This window comes from Hakea prostrata, chromosome 3 (genome assembly GCF_041222555.1).
Source record: "Hakea prostrata isolate BN-2017 chromosome 3, UWA_Hpros_2, whole genome shotgun sequence".
Classification (NCBI taxonomy): Eukaryota; Viridiplantae; Streptophyta; class Magnoliopsida; order Proteales; family Proteaceae; genus Hakea; species Hakea prostrata.
The window spans coordinates 27,360,509-27,373,792 of NC_142602.1; the positions used below are offsets into that span (position 1 = coordinate 27,360,509).

At 39.0% G+C, this 13,284-nt stretch overlaps 1 protein-coding gene across 1 annotated transcript; it reads right to left on the minus strand.

The window, feature by feature from the left end:
- Positions 1-1,773: 1,773 nt before the first annotated feature.
- On the minus strand, positions 1,774-12,229 carry LOC149021944 (putative receptor-like protein kinase At5g18500). Its single transcript, XM_089150151.1, has 8 exons — positions 11,538-12,229; positions 10,316-10,993; positions 10,109-10,213; positions 9,543-9,665; positions 9,284-9,454; positions 8,957-9,086; positions 2,855-3,067; positions 1,774-2,252 (listed from the first exon to the last, which is right to left on the minus strand). The coding sequence occupies exons 2-8, from the start codon at positions 10,966-10,968 to the stop codon at positions 2,130-2,132; spliced, it is 1,518 nt and encodes a 505-aa protein (XP_089006277.1). The 5' UTR covers positions 10,969-10,993; positions 11,538-12,229; the 3' UTR covers positions 1,774-2,129.
- Between the last annotated feature and the right edge of the window lie 1,055 nt (positions 12,230-13,284).

Sequence of the window (13,284 nt, forward strand, 5' to 3'; positions counted from 1 at the left end):
ACGTTCTGGAAACCTAAGAGTGTAGCCATAGAGAAATCTCTTCGATAGGTGTTCAACTGAGGACCACAAAGCAAAATGGTCCCCTGCTCACATAGTCCTCGCCGGTTTTCCCAGCCACCATACCATCCAGGGTCTACTATCAGTAAGTCTTCTACCTCTGCGCCTGACGCCACCCCGAGACTGTCACCAAGGACAACCCTGAGAACAACCAGGAGGAAGACTTTTTGGAGAAGTTGGAGGTGCCTTGACGATGCACCTACTACACAACAAGCACAACACAAAAGAGGGGAAAGAATTAGACAAGAAGAGAGAGTTATAAACAGGATGGGAAGGAGAATACATGCAAGGATGAATCTATCGAGAGAAAAAGACGCCCAAGGATATGGGAGAAAAAAGGGGGGCTCAACTTTATTGCTGCACATTAAATGCAAACACTGAGCTGCGTATGGCCATGATTGAACTGAGTGGTCGAGGTCGAAATCTCAACCACCCTATTCGTATTTTTTTTTAAATGTTTTTTATTATTTTTTATATTTTCGGACATACCTAACTGTAACCCCCCCAAAAAAATACGAATTGGGTGGTTGAGATTTCGACCTAGATCATTCATTCAATCCACACCGTATGCAGCTCAAGATTGCACATTAAGTGCACAGTACTGAAGCTCTTCGCAAAAAAAGATGTCCTACACAAAGAAATTCTAAAGAAACAAGACAAAAATGGCGAAGGTGGCTGATTCTTCAGGTTTTACCAAAAAAAAAAACCCAACTTTCAGTCATATTATGGAGATGGACACCCCCCCCCCCCCAAGGGCCACCAAGGGGGCCTCGAGGATTAAACTACGGGAGGAAGAAGAGGAGACAAGAGACATTATAAGGGAAGAAAGAGGATGAAGCATTGAATGAACAAAAATTGGTGGGGGGAGGGAAGAAAGGAAATGTTAGGGGGGAGAGGGTGCAGCTAGTGAGAAAGAATAGAGTTGCAGAGCATTCATTTTCCGGTTTGTGAAATGGATATGTTATTTTTGTGCCATGTTAAGAGTGAGATCTTCAACGGCCAATGATGACAACCCTCAAGTAGTGTCTATGTCAAAGCTAGGGAAAGAGGTGAACTTCACAAGGTTGAGAGAAGAGAAAACTCTATCCTTGTTTAGCAAGTGCAGTTTCATTGTTTATATTTAATTTTTTTTAAATTCTTTTTATTTTGAAATTGTTCTAATAAACATATGATTCTTAAATAACCAATTTGTTAGAGTGTTTTTAGATCAACCTAACTTGTGTCCATGAAAAATTCCAAAAGGGCAATTTCAAAGCCAAAGGCTTCCACCCAAGCATAGTTTGAGAGGATAATTTTCCTACACAGTCTTATCCCAACAATTTTTACTGGGAGACTATTTCAATGACTTGCCCTCGGGGCTGCAACTGGTCCACCAACCATTGCGCCAAAGCCCACCCCTCTAACTCCAAAATCCAATCATGTTACCTCCACTAAGTTGCTTTCACCTTTCATCTTTCTCTAATGCATTGCATTTTCCTACATCCAAGTAACAATTTGCCATCGCATGTATTTCCCTGGTCACTGTGAAAACTGAACATACAGATTTTGTGCTAGAAATTTTGTTGGCACGATGACTATATTTTGCCGTATACTTCTCTCCACTATCCATTTACAAAGATGAGGTGGTAGCCAAAGAGCAATTTTTCTCCATGAACCTACCCACCCACACACTCTCCCCTCCCCCCACAACCCAAAAATGAAAAAAATAAGAATCCAATGACTGTATGCTATAGGGTTTGAGTCACCAACAAACAGCTTTCTCCACAGAGTGTTCCAGAAAAACATAAGGGGGAAGAACATGCCAAACCTGCAAACGGTTCATTTTCAACATCAAGATAATTTTATAAAACTCTTCCATGTAACATCTATACATACTGATGATGATTTGGGTTCTCCATTGTAATGTCTATATTACACAACAATCTCTTCTCCAAAATCCACAATAACAATGTAATCCAAGCACCAATAGCACTCCACTTCCACCACCGATCAACCTTCCCTCTGCTAATGCAAAAGCAAAGCTTGAGTATGGAAAGGCCAACAGGATTAAGTACCTTGCTCCATTGATGCAATTACATCCGGTTGTTCCTTCTGTTGTCAAGCCTGAAATCTGGATTGTCACTTCTATCAGTGTCAGAATTTTCTTTCTGGGAATCAAGCTCCACGGTCCCTTGACTCCTTCGGTTTCTCCTATCCTGGGAATTTCAAAACAAAGCTCTAAATCAGAATCACAAGTTGGAAGTACAATTCATAACTTCGATAATATACCTCACCTTCTGTTTCCCTTTCAGTGAACAGGGCAAATGGAACCTTTAATGGTTAGAATCGTCAAATAGCAAAAAAGGACACAAACTCATTTCAGATAGGTTTTCTTTTGTTTGTTTTTCTCTCTTTTTCCTTCCCCCCCCCCTTTTGGCGAGTGCATGTATGTGTGTGGTTGGGGGGGGGGGGAGGTGGAATCAACAGAGACTAGCAAAGGAGAAATTTCGACAAATGTCCGAGTCTCAGATATCTAAATTAATCCAGATACTGATAGAACTGTCAGGTCCAGGGTTGTTTTCTAAGGTATGTGTTCCATCAGGTTTCAAATTTGAACCATGCATAATCAGTAGGTTCTTTTAAATTGCACCAATTTGTAATTGGATCAAGAAATAGACAACTTTCCCAAGACCAAAAAGATCAATGAAACTCCTTTTCTGACAACAATGTTGAATGCATCATAGGGACAATCCCTATCATAGTAAGCACTGTTACATTCTATGGTTAAGGAATCTGGAACATCATATCAGACACATACCTCCCGAGGTATAGGATATTCCTCTGACTCAAGCATCCGAACAACTTGGCTCATCTTTGGTCTCTTGTCCGAATCTGGATCAACACACCTCAAAGCAGTCAGAAGGGCTCTTTTGAGGGCCTTAGTTGATGGCTTTGTCTCAATATTTGGGTCCAGAACTTCTTCAGAGCGCCTACTGCCAACCATCATCTTGAGCCAGTCAACCAGATTCACCTACAAGCACCACCAAATCACATTCAAAGAGATTGAAGCATATACATTCATGAAATATATTTTTTTTTCAATCAACTCAAAGCAACAGCCTAGAAAAAGGTCTTTTTTTTTCCAGGGGGGAATTGGATATAACAAGAACCAAAGGCCTGCCATATTTTGGGACAAGAAATGTCCCAAGAAGTCATGCGAGGCTCAAGTCTCCAAATCAAGTTCGTAATATTCCAATGCGAACTCAAAATTCTAGAACTAGTCCTTCTTCCCACCACCCACCATCAATCTGGAACCAGAACTAGTCCTTGAAAGATTAAGGTACAAGGTTGATTCACAAGCTTAGCAACTGAGATCATTCCTGTTTCCAACATAGATAATAAGATCCACTTATACATCAAAACAAATAAACACTTAGCAGCAGTGCAGACCAGAGCTTTTTTCAGATGGAGCTATAGAATTTTAATACCCAGACTAAACAGTGGTAAAGGATAAAGCATGCTTTACTTGTTGCCCCATAAGAGTAGCGACTTGGATTCTATAGAAAGTGATGAGAAGGAACATTGGTAAAACTTGTCTGTCATATTCGGTTGGCTATACAATAGCAAGCATGAAAATACCCTCAAAAAGATAAAAATGAGATAAGATGAAAACTGTCTCCTTTTGTTCTAATGCCTTCACCTCCCTTTTCCCAGAAATGAAGGCCCACAAAATTTGACCACTGGCCACCTGACCATGTGAAGTTCTACCCACCAATGGATTTCGTTTTGAATCCCAAACAGCATAAATTTCTGATTTGTTTTGGTGACCTCTCTTGATCCAACAACATCTCATAAATGATCACAACATTAGTCTACCAGATTTCAAATAAACACAACAATATAAAGAGAAAACACTGGTGATGAATCATTTCCACTGGTTTCTCCAGCAAAGAAAATCTGGAAAATTCTACATGCATAATGATCTCTCAAGCAAAGACAGTCTCAAAAGAGACAGAAGGGAAAGAAAGAAAAAAAAGAGCTTTCTCAGCTAATAGAGCCAGAGGGTCAACAAATGCAACTCTTTCCCTGGAATTTAGATTGGATTTTGTGACAGTGGATTATAAATGGTGAACAAGGAAAGAGTCAGCACACAGACATCCAATAAACACTTACGAATCAACCAAACATTCAACAGATGGTAAGCAAGGGAAGTTGGTAATCCCAGGATTAGAGACCCCATCTAGGATTCCCAAGGGGCCACCGAAGTGCCTAACAACCAATTTGTAATGGTAGTAGCATGCAGTAATTGACCAGATCTTCTATGGATTAATTTGTAGGTAACAGAAAAAAAGTACATATCATGGAGAGTGATTATAAAAGGTAGTGAACTATAAGATTCTAGCCGAACTAAAGAGAGAAAATTGCATAATCATGCACCCCCCATGCCAAATACAATCAACTTCTATTTCCGAACTTCGCTTTTGTTAACAAGATGCAAATATGTAAAGAGGAAAACAATGTCTCCTAACTATACTCTAAAACTGAAACTAACTAGCAACTAAACTCTTCTCTCTACCTCTTACTCCTACCAACTCAACAAAACAAAACATGAATGGAAGGCATAAAGACTGACTAAACTACTGTCAGCCCTTATCAGGCCAAAAACCCAAGTGTTTTCTCCAATGAAACGTCATAGGGATTTGGATAACAGTAATTCATAGGGATTTGGCTGTCACCATGTCTGCGGTCCTAGCTTATGAAAGTTCTCTTCAGAGACAGCATTGGTATAACTACCTCCATCAGCCACCATGATACATAATTGGCCACAGCACGTCACACAGGTTTGGAAGATAAAACTAAGGTGCCAATCTTTATCCTTGGAGACCTTGTAAGCAATCAAACAGAATGAGGAACATAACAAGGGTGGTGTTCTTCATCAATGTCACATGAACATCACCTAGATTATGCTCTGCTTCCAAATTAAATATTTCAATATCCAGGTGCTCTTTTGGGAAATAAGATATAAAATGATCCTAATTGATATATTATAGGCTGCCAAATTGTTTGGAAACTGAGCACTAATATGTTCGTACCCCTTAAAGTAAAACACTAAATGGCAGCCTTTGGAATCAAAGGTGGTTGGTCAAAACTACGCCGAGGTTGAGTATGTGGTTGGTTGTCGTGAAGATGCCATAGATGAAACATTAGCATAGAATCTGTTGAATGACTTCTCCTAGGAACAAGGTTGAAACTGATTGAAATGATCACCCATAGGAAACAAACCGTAAACATCTGTGTGTATGGCCACTTCAGACTACCTAATGTGCCACCCATACAACATCCACCATTGTAGATAAACAATTAAGATTCCAATGCAACAAAAATATGATGGTGCAAACCATTAGGGAACCATGCCACAAGACCTTTTCATCCCACTTAAAATCAAATTGGATGGTTAAATAGTCAAACCTGGAGACAGTCCTCAACTGTCATGCTTTCCTATTGCAATTCTGCAAGTTGAGGTTCATGTACTGTTTTGCAGTTGGTAGGCAAGAATATGGGGTTCATGTCTTCATTCATCTAGTAGTCAACCCTATGTCCACAGAATTTTATACTGCTATTGATGGTACTTGATCCACTAGACTCGCGCAATGCCCTTCAATCCCTTTGAAATCAGAAGGTTTTTCCAGTGCTTTATGCCTACCTTACCAACCTGACTTAAATCATACTTTCATTCAAGTCCAAAGGCCCAACAGAACCTCATTTAAATCTGCTTCTCCTCCATGATTCATTCTGCAAGAATCCCCTGCAGGATTCTTCATTAGTTTCTCTTTCAGCTCCATAGACAGTATCATCATATTCACCAGCTCTATATGGGGATGCAATAACAAGAGACGGATCCTGGCTGGATTTGGAAGAATCCCCAGACTACAGGGGCTTTTATCCCTCTATCAAAAGTGCTCATCATCAGTCAATAAAAGCTTGCACAAATGCCATCATCATTTGGATGGAACTAAAAGCTGCGTTGAGGAGGGTATCAACATATCTATGAGGTTGGTTTCCTGTTTTCATCATTTTAGGAAACTTTATTTCCTTATTAAGCCATTTAAGATCACGAATATTTGTAGCTAAAGCTAATTACTGTTTTTCCACTGGTAGTTCAAATTCAATGTTCAGTTGCCAGGGCCCCTACTGATTTCAAACAGGTTTCAGGCCTGGGAACACCAGTAATTTTGAGATTTTCTCCATATCCTAACCAAGGTGACCAATAGCAAGATCCAGATATGGAAGGGATTTGGTTTATTAAATAGGGGTAGACTTTGAAGCAGACAAAAATTTAGAACACTTTTTTTTTTTTTTTTTTTTGGGGGGGGGGGGGGGGGGAGGGGGGGGGGGGGGGGAGATAAAGGAAAGGACAAAAGAAGAATAGACAGAAGAAGTCGCCATGCCCTACCTCACAACCCCAGAAACACCACCAAGCAAATGAGAACTCTCCCAGATCTCACTGAAATTTTGGGATTGAATTAGTTACCATCTCCTACCTCACAACACCATAAACACCACCAAGCAAATAAGAACTCTCCCAGGTCACACTGAAATTTTGGGATTGGATTCTACTATGGAGCTTTGAAAGACCACATATGAGTTATGAGTACACCTACACACTGGTTCAACAAACAGAGTTATTATTTTCTGAGAGTTGTTTTGATGGAAAAGATGGGAGATTAAGACGTTTGCAGCATTTGATCTGACAACATGAGAAGCATTGAAACTAAGGGATCTACGTTATAAATTACCCTAAGGGAGGATGCTTAGTCCCTAATCTGGAGATAAGAAGGATTGAAGTTTGTGGATCAGTAATGACGGGCTATGATGGGAAAGCTTTCCTCTTGTGGAAAGACCATTTCACATTTCACTCAAGGGGCTTAGTGTTTGAAGTGCAAGCAGGGAGTAACCAAGAGTTGATTCCCTACTTTTAACAGAAAAAATCGTTGAATGATAAGAGTAATGATGAAAAAGATTAAGAACCAACAAACAGCGAGAGAGGAGACACATGAAGAAAGAAAGAGATCATAACTTAGTGGAGGGAAGAACGAAATTGATAGGGCAGGAGATGGATGCATTTCAGTCAGGCACCAAATTGATGGAGGACCTACCAGAGAAAGGGATGAGGTTCTAGTTGTATGGAGAGAGAAAATTACAGTGTCATGCCACTCACAGTAGTAAAACACAAACAACTTTTATTTCTACTCTTCATCTTCTGGAAGACCTCCTAGAGAAAGGGATGAGATTCTAGTTGCGTGGAGAGAGAAAATTACAGTGTCGTGGTACTCAAAGTAGTAAAACACAAACAACTTTTATTTCTACTCTTTTTTCTTTTCTTTTCTTTTCTTTTTTTTGTGGGGGGGGGGGGGCATATAAATAAAACAAAGGTTCCTAATTAGACTAAAAAACTGAATCTAACTTGCAACCAAACTGTACCTTTCCATCTCCTATATCTACTTATCCAACTCAAAAGGGCGAACACAATGCCAAAGGCTTCCACACAAGTAGAGTCCAGGGGCCAATTTTCCTATGCAGTCTTACCCCAATACTTTATGCTGGGAGGCTATTTTGATGCCTTGACACCAGGGCTATAACTGTGGTCCCCAACTGTTGTGCCAAGGCCCACCCATATCTACTTATCCAACACAAAGAAATCAAAACATGAATATCGGCATAAAGACTACCTAAAACTGTGACCATCCCTTATTGGGCCAGAAAATCAAGTAGAACCGATTCCACATGGGCTTGAGTTTTCCAACGCCAATTATATTCAACCAGTCAGGTGCTATTACGTCAACACAAAGGGGTTTGAAATGATTGAACTTGGAAGGAAAAAAATAAAAGGGTAGAACTTGATTAAGAAAGTTTGCAAGGGAAATATTGAGAATACCAAAGAAAACGGTAAGTAACAAAAAGAACTCTTGTGTGCAGAGCTGAGACCATTGCAAGTTGGGCTCCTTTCCTCTGGACAGTTCGTTGAAGGGGATGCAACAGTGTTTCAAGTTGGGTGTTTCACCCTGGACACTGGTGTCGTGGGGATCTTCTACCCTAATGTTTATGCAAAATAAAGAAGCCATGTTGATGTAAAACTATTATACTAGTAATGGCCTAACATGAGAAAATCAATATATAACAAGCATAAGGTAGGATTTAATATAAGCATATTCATAAAAAATAAAATAAAAATAAAGCAATAAATATAAACTCATGATGTCAACAAGGCATGCTGTCACAATGGACCCAAGAGAGAGCTATCAGACACCTAGTCAACACCTTGATAATTATGGTTCATAACATATACCAATCAGTTCAGTGAGCCAAATAGTTGATCAGGTTAGAAATGACTTTGGATTTAAGATATACGTAATATCATAATGGAACTTTAAGAATTACTTAGGCTGAAAAGTTATTTAAGGTCAAATCAAATCAAGATTCTCAAGAAATTAAAATATTTGCTGATATTCCATAAATCACGATAACTCAATTCGAATATCCAGGATTTAACTTGATGTCATTTATTGGCACACTTAATTGATTCCTCCGTAAGATTTTAACTGGAATTTGGTTAATCATGAGATACAATGATCCCTATTATGCATCCATGGCTGAATGGTTAAAGCACCTAACTCATAATGGGTAAATTCGTAGGTTCAATTCCTGCTGGATGCACACCAATGGGAACATTTAATAAGTCTATTGAAATTGGCTCTGTATTAACGGAATCTCATCATCCGTACATAACCAATTGGTATGGTATATTCACACCACAACATATGAACAGTAAGAACTAGAATTTTTATCAATAAAAAAAGATAAACATGGATACTGAACAGCAGAATTTGATAAAACTATCCTAGACTTCTTTTTAACGTACCTCATGGGCAGGGCGACCATAGTCCACAGGATCTCTTCCCGTTATTGCTTCCAACAGCAAAACCCCAAAGCTGTAAATGTCACTCTTCTCATTCAAAAGGCCAGTATTTGCATATTCTGGAGCCACATATCTATGGAATCAAAGAAAATATATACATGAGAATGAGAGAGAGAGAGGGAGAGGGAGGTCCCTCTACTCATGGCATCCACACCTTCACAATTGAATTTAAACACGTCTCACTCAACTAAACAAATTTGGCAAAAAGAAGTAGCAAGAAAATGACAATCATAAGGAATCCTACTAGATGTAGACTATAAAGCTAATTACCCAAAGGTGCCCATAACTCTGGTCGTGATATGACTTTTGCCAGCACCTAGAAGCTTAGCCAGCCCAAAATCAGATACTTTGGCATTGAAGTCATCATCAATTAATATGTTGCTGGACTTGATGTCTCGATGCACCACTTTAGGTTCAATAGCTTCATGTAAGTAAGCAAGCCTGTAACAATAATCAAAGTCTATAAGAAAATTAAGCAAAATGAAAGCAAGAATAAATTGACAAATTTTGATATGGTGAATCAACTTACGCCTTGGCTGTGCCTAGGAGAACCTTCACCCGTGCCTCCCAAGTAAGATATCCATGCTGACACATAGCTCCATGAAGCCATTGCTCTAAGTTCCCATTGTTGACATACTCATAAACCAGCAACCTACATAATTAATACAAAGAAACCAGAAACATTAATAGAGCAATAATCATAAGCCAACAATACTCTATGAAAATTACAACCAATGCATCAATGGCGTTTACCAATGAGCAGTATTTTAGTACATCAATTTCTAGGTGATAATTTCCAGAATACACAAAGTAAAGAAGTGCATCCATTGTTATGGTACAATATGAAGTAAACATTATATGTTACTTGTAGCAGGATATGTCAGTGCATTCAAATGCTTCCTGATCCAGACAGTTATGAAAGGGGCTTTGGAGACAAAGGCACTTCATGGATGAAAAATAGTATCCTTGCTAAGACACACCATACACTTACATATACATGCATGCATGTCAGTTTTGATGGATGGGAAAAACGGATTAATGGTATTACTATGAATGATGGCCATCTTCCTCACAAGCATGGAAAAGGGATCATACCTGTGAGTCCCTTCAACACAGTACCCCAGTAGCCGAACTAAATTTTTGTGACGCACATGGCCTATAGCTTCTACCTCTACTCTAAATTCCTTCTCTGCTTGGCCTCTGCAGAAAAAGATTTTAAAAAGTTATTATAAGTACACAAATTGAAATAAGAGAAAAGGAACACACAATGCATTTGGGGATACAGCAATATTTCAAACTTACAGATTGTTAAGGAGCTTCTTCACTGCCACTGGACTATTATTGACCAGACAGCCCTGGTATACAACTCCATAACCACCTTCACCAATAACATTTTCCTTTGAAAATCTGTTTGTTGCAAGCTCAAGATCCCTTAATGTAAACCAATGGCCCCAGCCAAGGTGAGAGAATTCAGGCAGGCCAGTTAGAGGTGATGGAGTAGTTATGGCACATGAAGAGGACGATGGCCTGTGGGCATTATATGATCCAGAATTCCCTTCTTCTCCAGATTGAGACCCAGCACCATCTTTCTCCGGGTGATTAAATGAGCCTGATTGACTGTTACCATTCTCATTCTTTGTTTTACCGACACTGGGTTGAAGCTTAAACTTATCTGACTCTTTATCACTGGATTTATCATGAATGGAGACGATGAGCCCATCATTGTTTAACACTTGGTCCATCTTCACCTCTTTGATTTCCTTTGAAATAGCTGGGATTCGGCTAAATGGGAGCTTATCAATTGTCCTTCTTGATTTCTTCCACAAAGTAAGGCATAAGGAGAGTACAGAGAGAATTATCACAATAAACATGCCCACAGCTATCCCAATTAAAACCCAAACCTTGAGATCGAAAATGCCTGTTTTCTTGGATAGTTCAGCATTAAGATTCACCATTTTTCCCTATCACCAACGTCAACGCCTACAAGAAGAATGCAAGAAGAGTGACACTGAATTCCAATTCCCAAGTTCACGAAAAGTTTTATTTGTATCTTTTATTCTATAATTACTAGGACTGGCCTGAGCTTCCATTCTTTTCCCATCTACCCAAGAAGAACCCAGCAGGTTAAGAAGGTGCCCAAATTTGGCGTATATAGGCATCATACCTAAACCAAAATGGGGCATTTTGGGTCAGGGAGAGACCAGAAATAGATCATTAGCGATCTAACAGAAAGCATCAGTAAAACAGAAATGAGAACGGAAAATTTCTGACTCCCGCACCTAGGTTTGCTAATATAAACAACATAACTGAAAAACAAACTCAAAAATGCAGCAAGAGCATGATATAAACTAAGAAAATCATAGACGTTCTGATTCTTCAAATTCTTTTCCTAGATAAACAAGCTAAAACAACGCATGCTTTCCAACTACCAGTCATATAATTTCTTCCCAAAACAAAATTTAGAAACATACAAAAACTACAGTAAGGTGGAAAAGTTGCATCCTTTCAACAGCCATTTTCGCACCTGGAACGGTTTTCAGAAGATCAAGATTCAGAGTCCAGGTCTCTGAACTTGAGTCCCCAAACAAAAAGCCCAGATCTTCAAACCACTTCTCCTCACCTAGTCCGAAAGGGCAATTAACTGAACCTCAATGCTGGATCTCTAGCGAAATAAACGCAAGAACCCATGTTGAGAAAGGCCAAAAGGAAGTCCATATCAACCTCATTGTGAAAAAAACCAGATATAACTGCAGTTGCTAGGGATTTCCCCAACGGATTTTCCGTGTTGTGCAGCAATGGGTCTTTTTCTTTCTTTCTTTCTTTCTTTCTTGGTGCAGCAGTAATGGGTCTTTAAAAATCTAAGCTCGGAAGGAGCTTTCTGACACCACACCTGCCCCTACCCGAAAACCTTAACCCCAAAGCCAAATGACAACAATGATACTCCACTGTTGCTGACGTTTGGCTTTGCAGGAGTTACCTGAACATGGTATTCAGTGTTTGGAGAGGAGGAAGAGCTGGGTGGGGAAATTATAAGAAGGGTTGGAGCTATCAGTTGTTGGTGACTGAGAGATGCCTTCACAAACAGTAAAAGAGAAGCATTGAAGTAGAAGGTTTCCTGGACTTTTCTTAGAACAGATGGCTCTCTTTATGATGACGACTGGTAATCAGAAATTTAAATTTTCTTCAGACAAAAAAAAATTCCCAAAGGAGAAACACCACCGACTTAAATCATGTGAAAAATATCCACATTCCAAGGCTTTAATCTGATTTTAACCCCTTTTCTAATTCCTTTTCTAAATATAATATTCAGCTTTTTTGTTGGTCAAATGTCAAAGGAAACAATGATAATGATGGGTAAACTATGGTAATCAATGTGGAGTTAGTAGTCTAATTTAATAGGAAAATCTCTAATCCAATCTAACTTTGAAAGATTCAATTTAGACTAAAGCCTCTCGGATTGGGCTGATGCTTCCAAACTAATGCCATGATAAAACAATACTAATATAATTTATCTTGTGCTTGGAGGATTAGCAGCAAACAAAGCTTAATGAAAATTAAAGAAAAAATTACCTTGCTAAACATGGGTTGTTTCTAGAGGGTTGACCTCCTCAATCTTCCCCACACAAGATTTTCTTTTCTTATCATATTTTCCTACACAGACACTTCCAAATAAGCAAATAGGGATCTTTTTCGTGTGTAATAATTTGGTAAATAGGGCCCACCCAGATGAGCTAAGCTCAACTTTTGAATGTACTAACTAGCCCCAGAGACGGATCTCCCAATGCCAATAAATGGCTGGACAAGTTACAAGAAAGAAGTCTTCACCAAAAAAAAAAAAAAAAAATTACAAGAAAGAAGATTTACCAGTTAGAATATAACTTCTTTCTTTTTTTTTTTGTCTATTTTATCTTTGTTCAGAAGTGCATCCCAAATGCAGGAAACCTAATCTATCTATGAGCACTTAAATTGGTGCAACATCATCCTAAAAACTAATAATATTGTATTAATATGTGCAAGAGCACCTAACCAGCACCTAGGGATGGCAGGATGGAGCATTGGGATGCACATGAATGGACATATAGAGTCCATCAATTTTGAAACCGTGCAGATACCGGACAAGCTACAAGCAGCTCTTTTTGGAATACAATATGGGATGGATCAGGCAGCAACACAAGGGATTGGGATACAGGAAATTTGGTGCAATATAGAAGAGTTGCCAAATCTGTTACCAAAACCAAATTTTGGAACATGGTCTTTACAACATATAGATA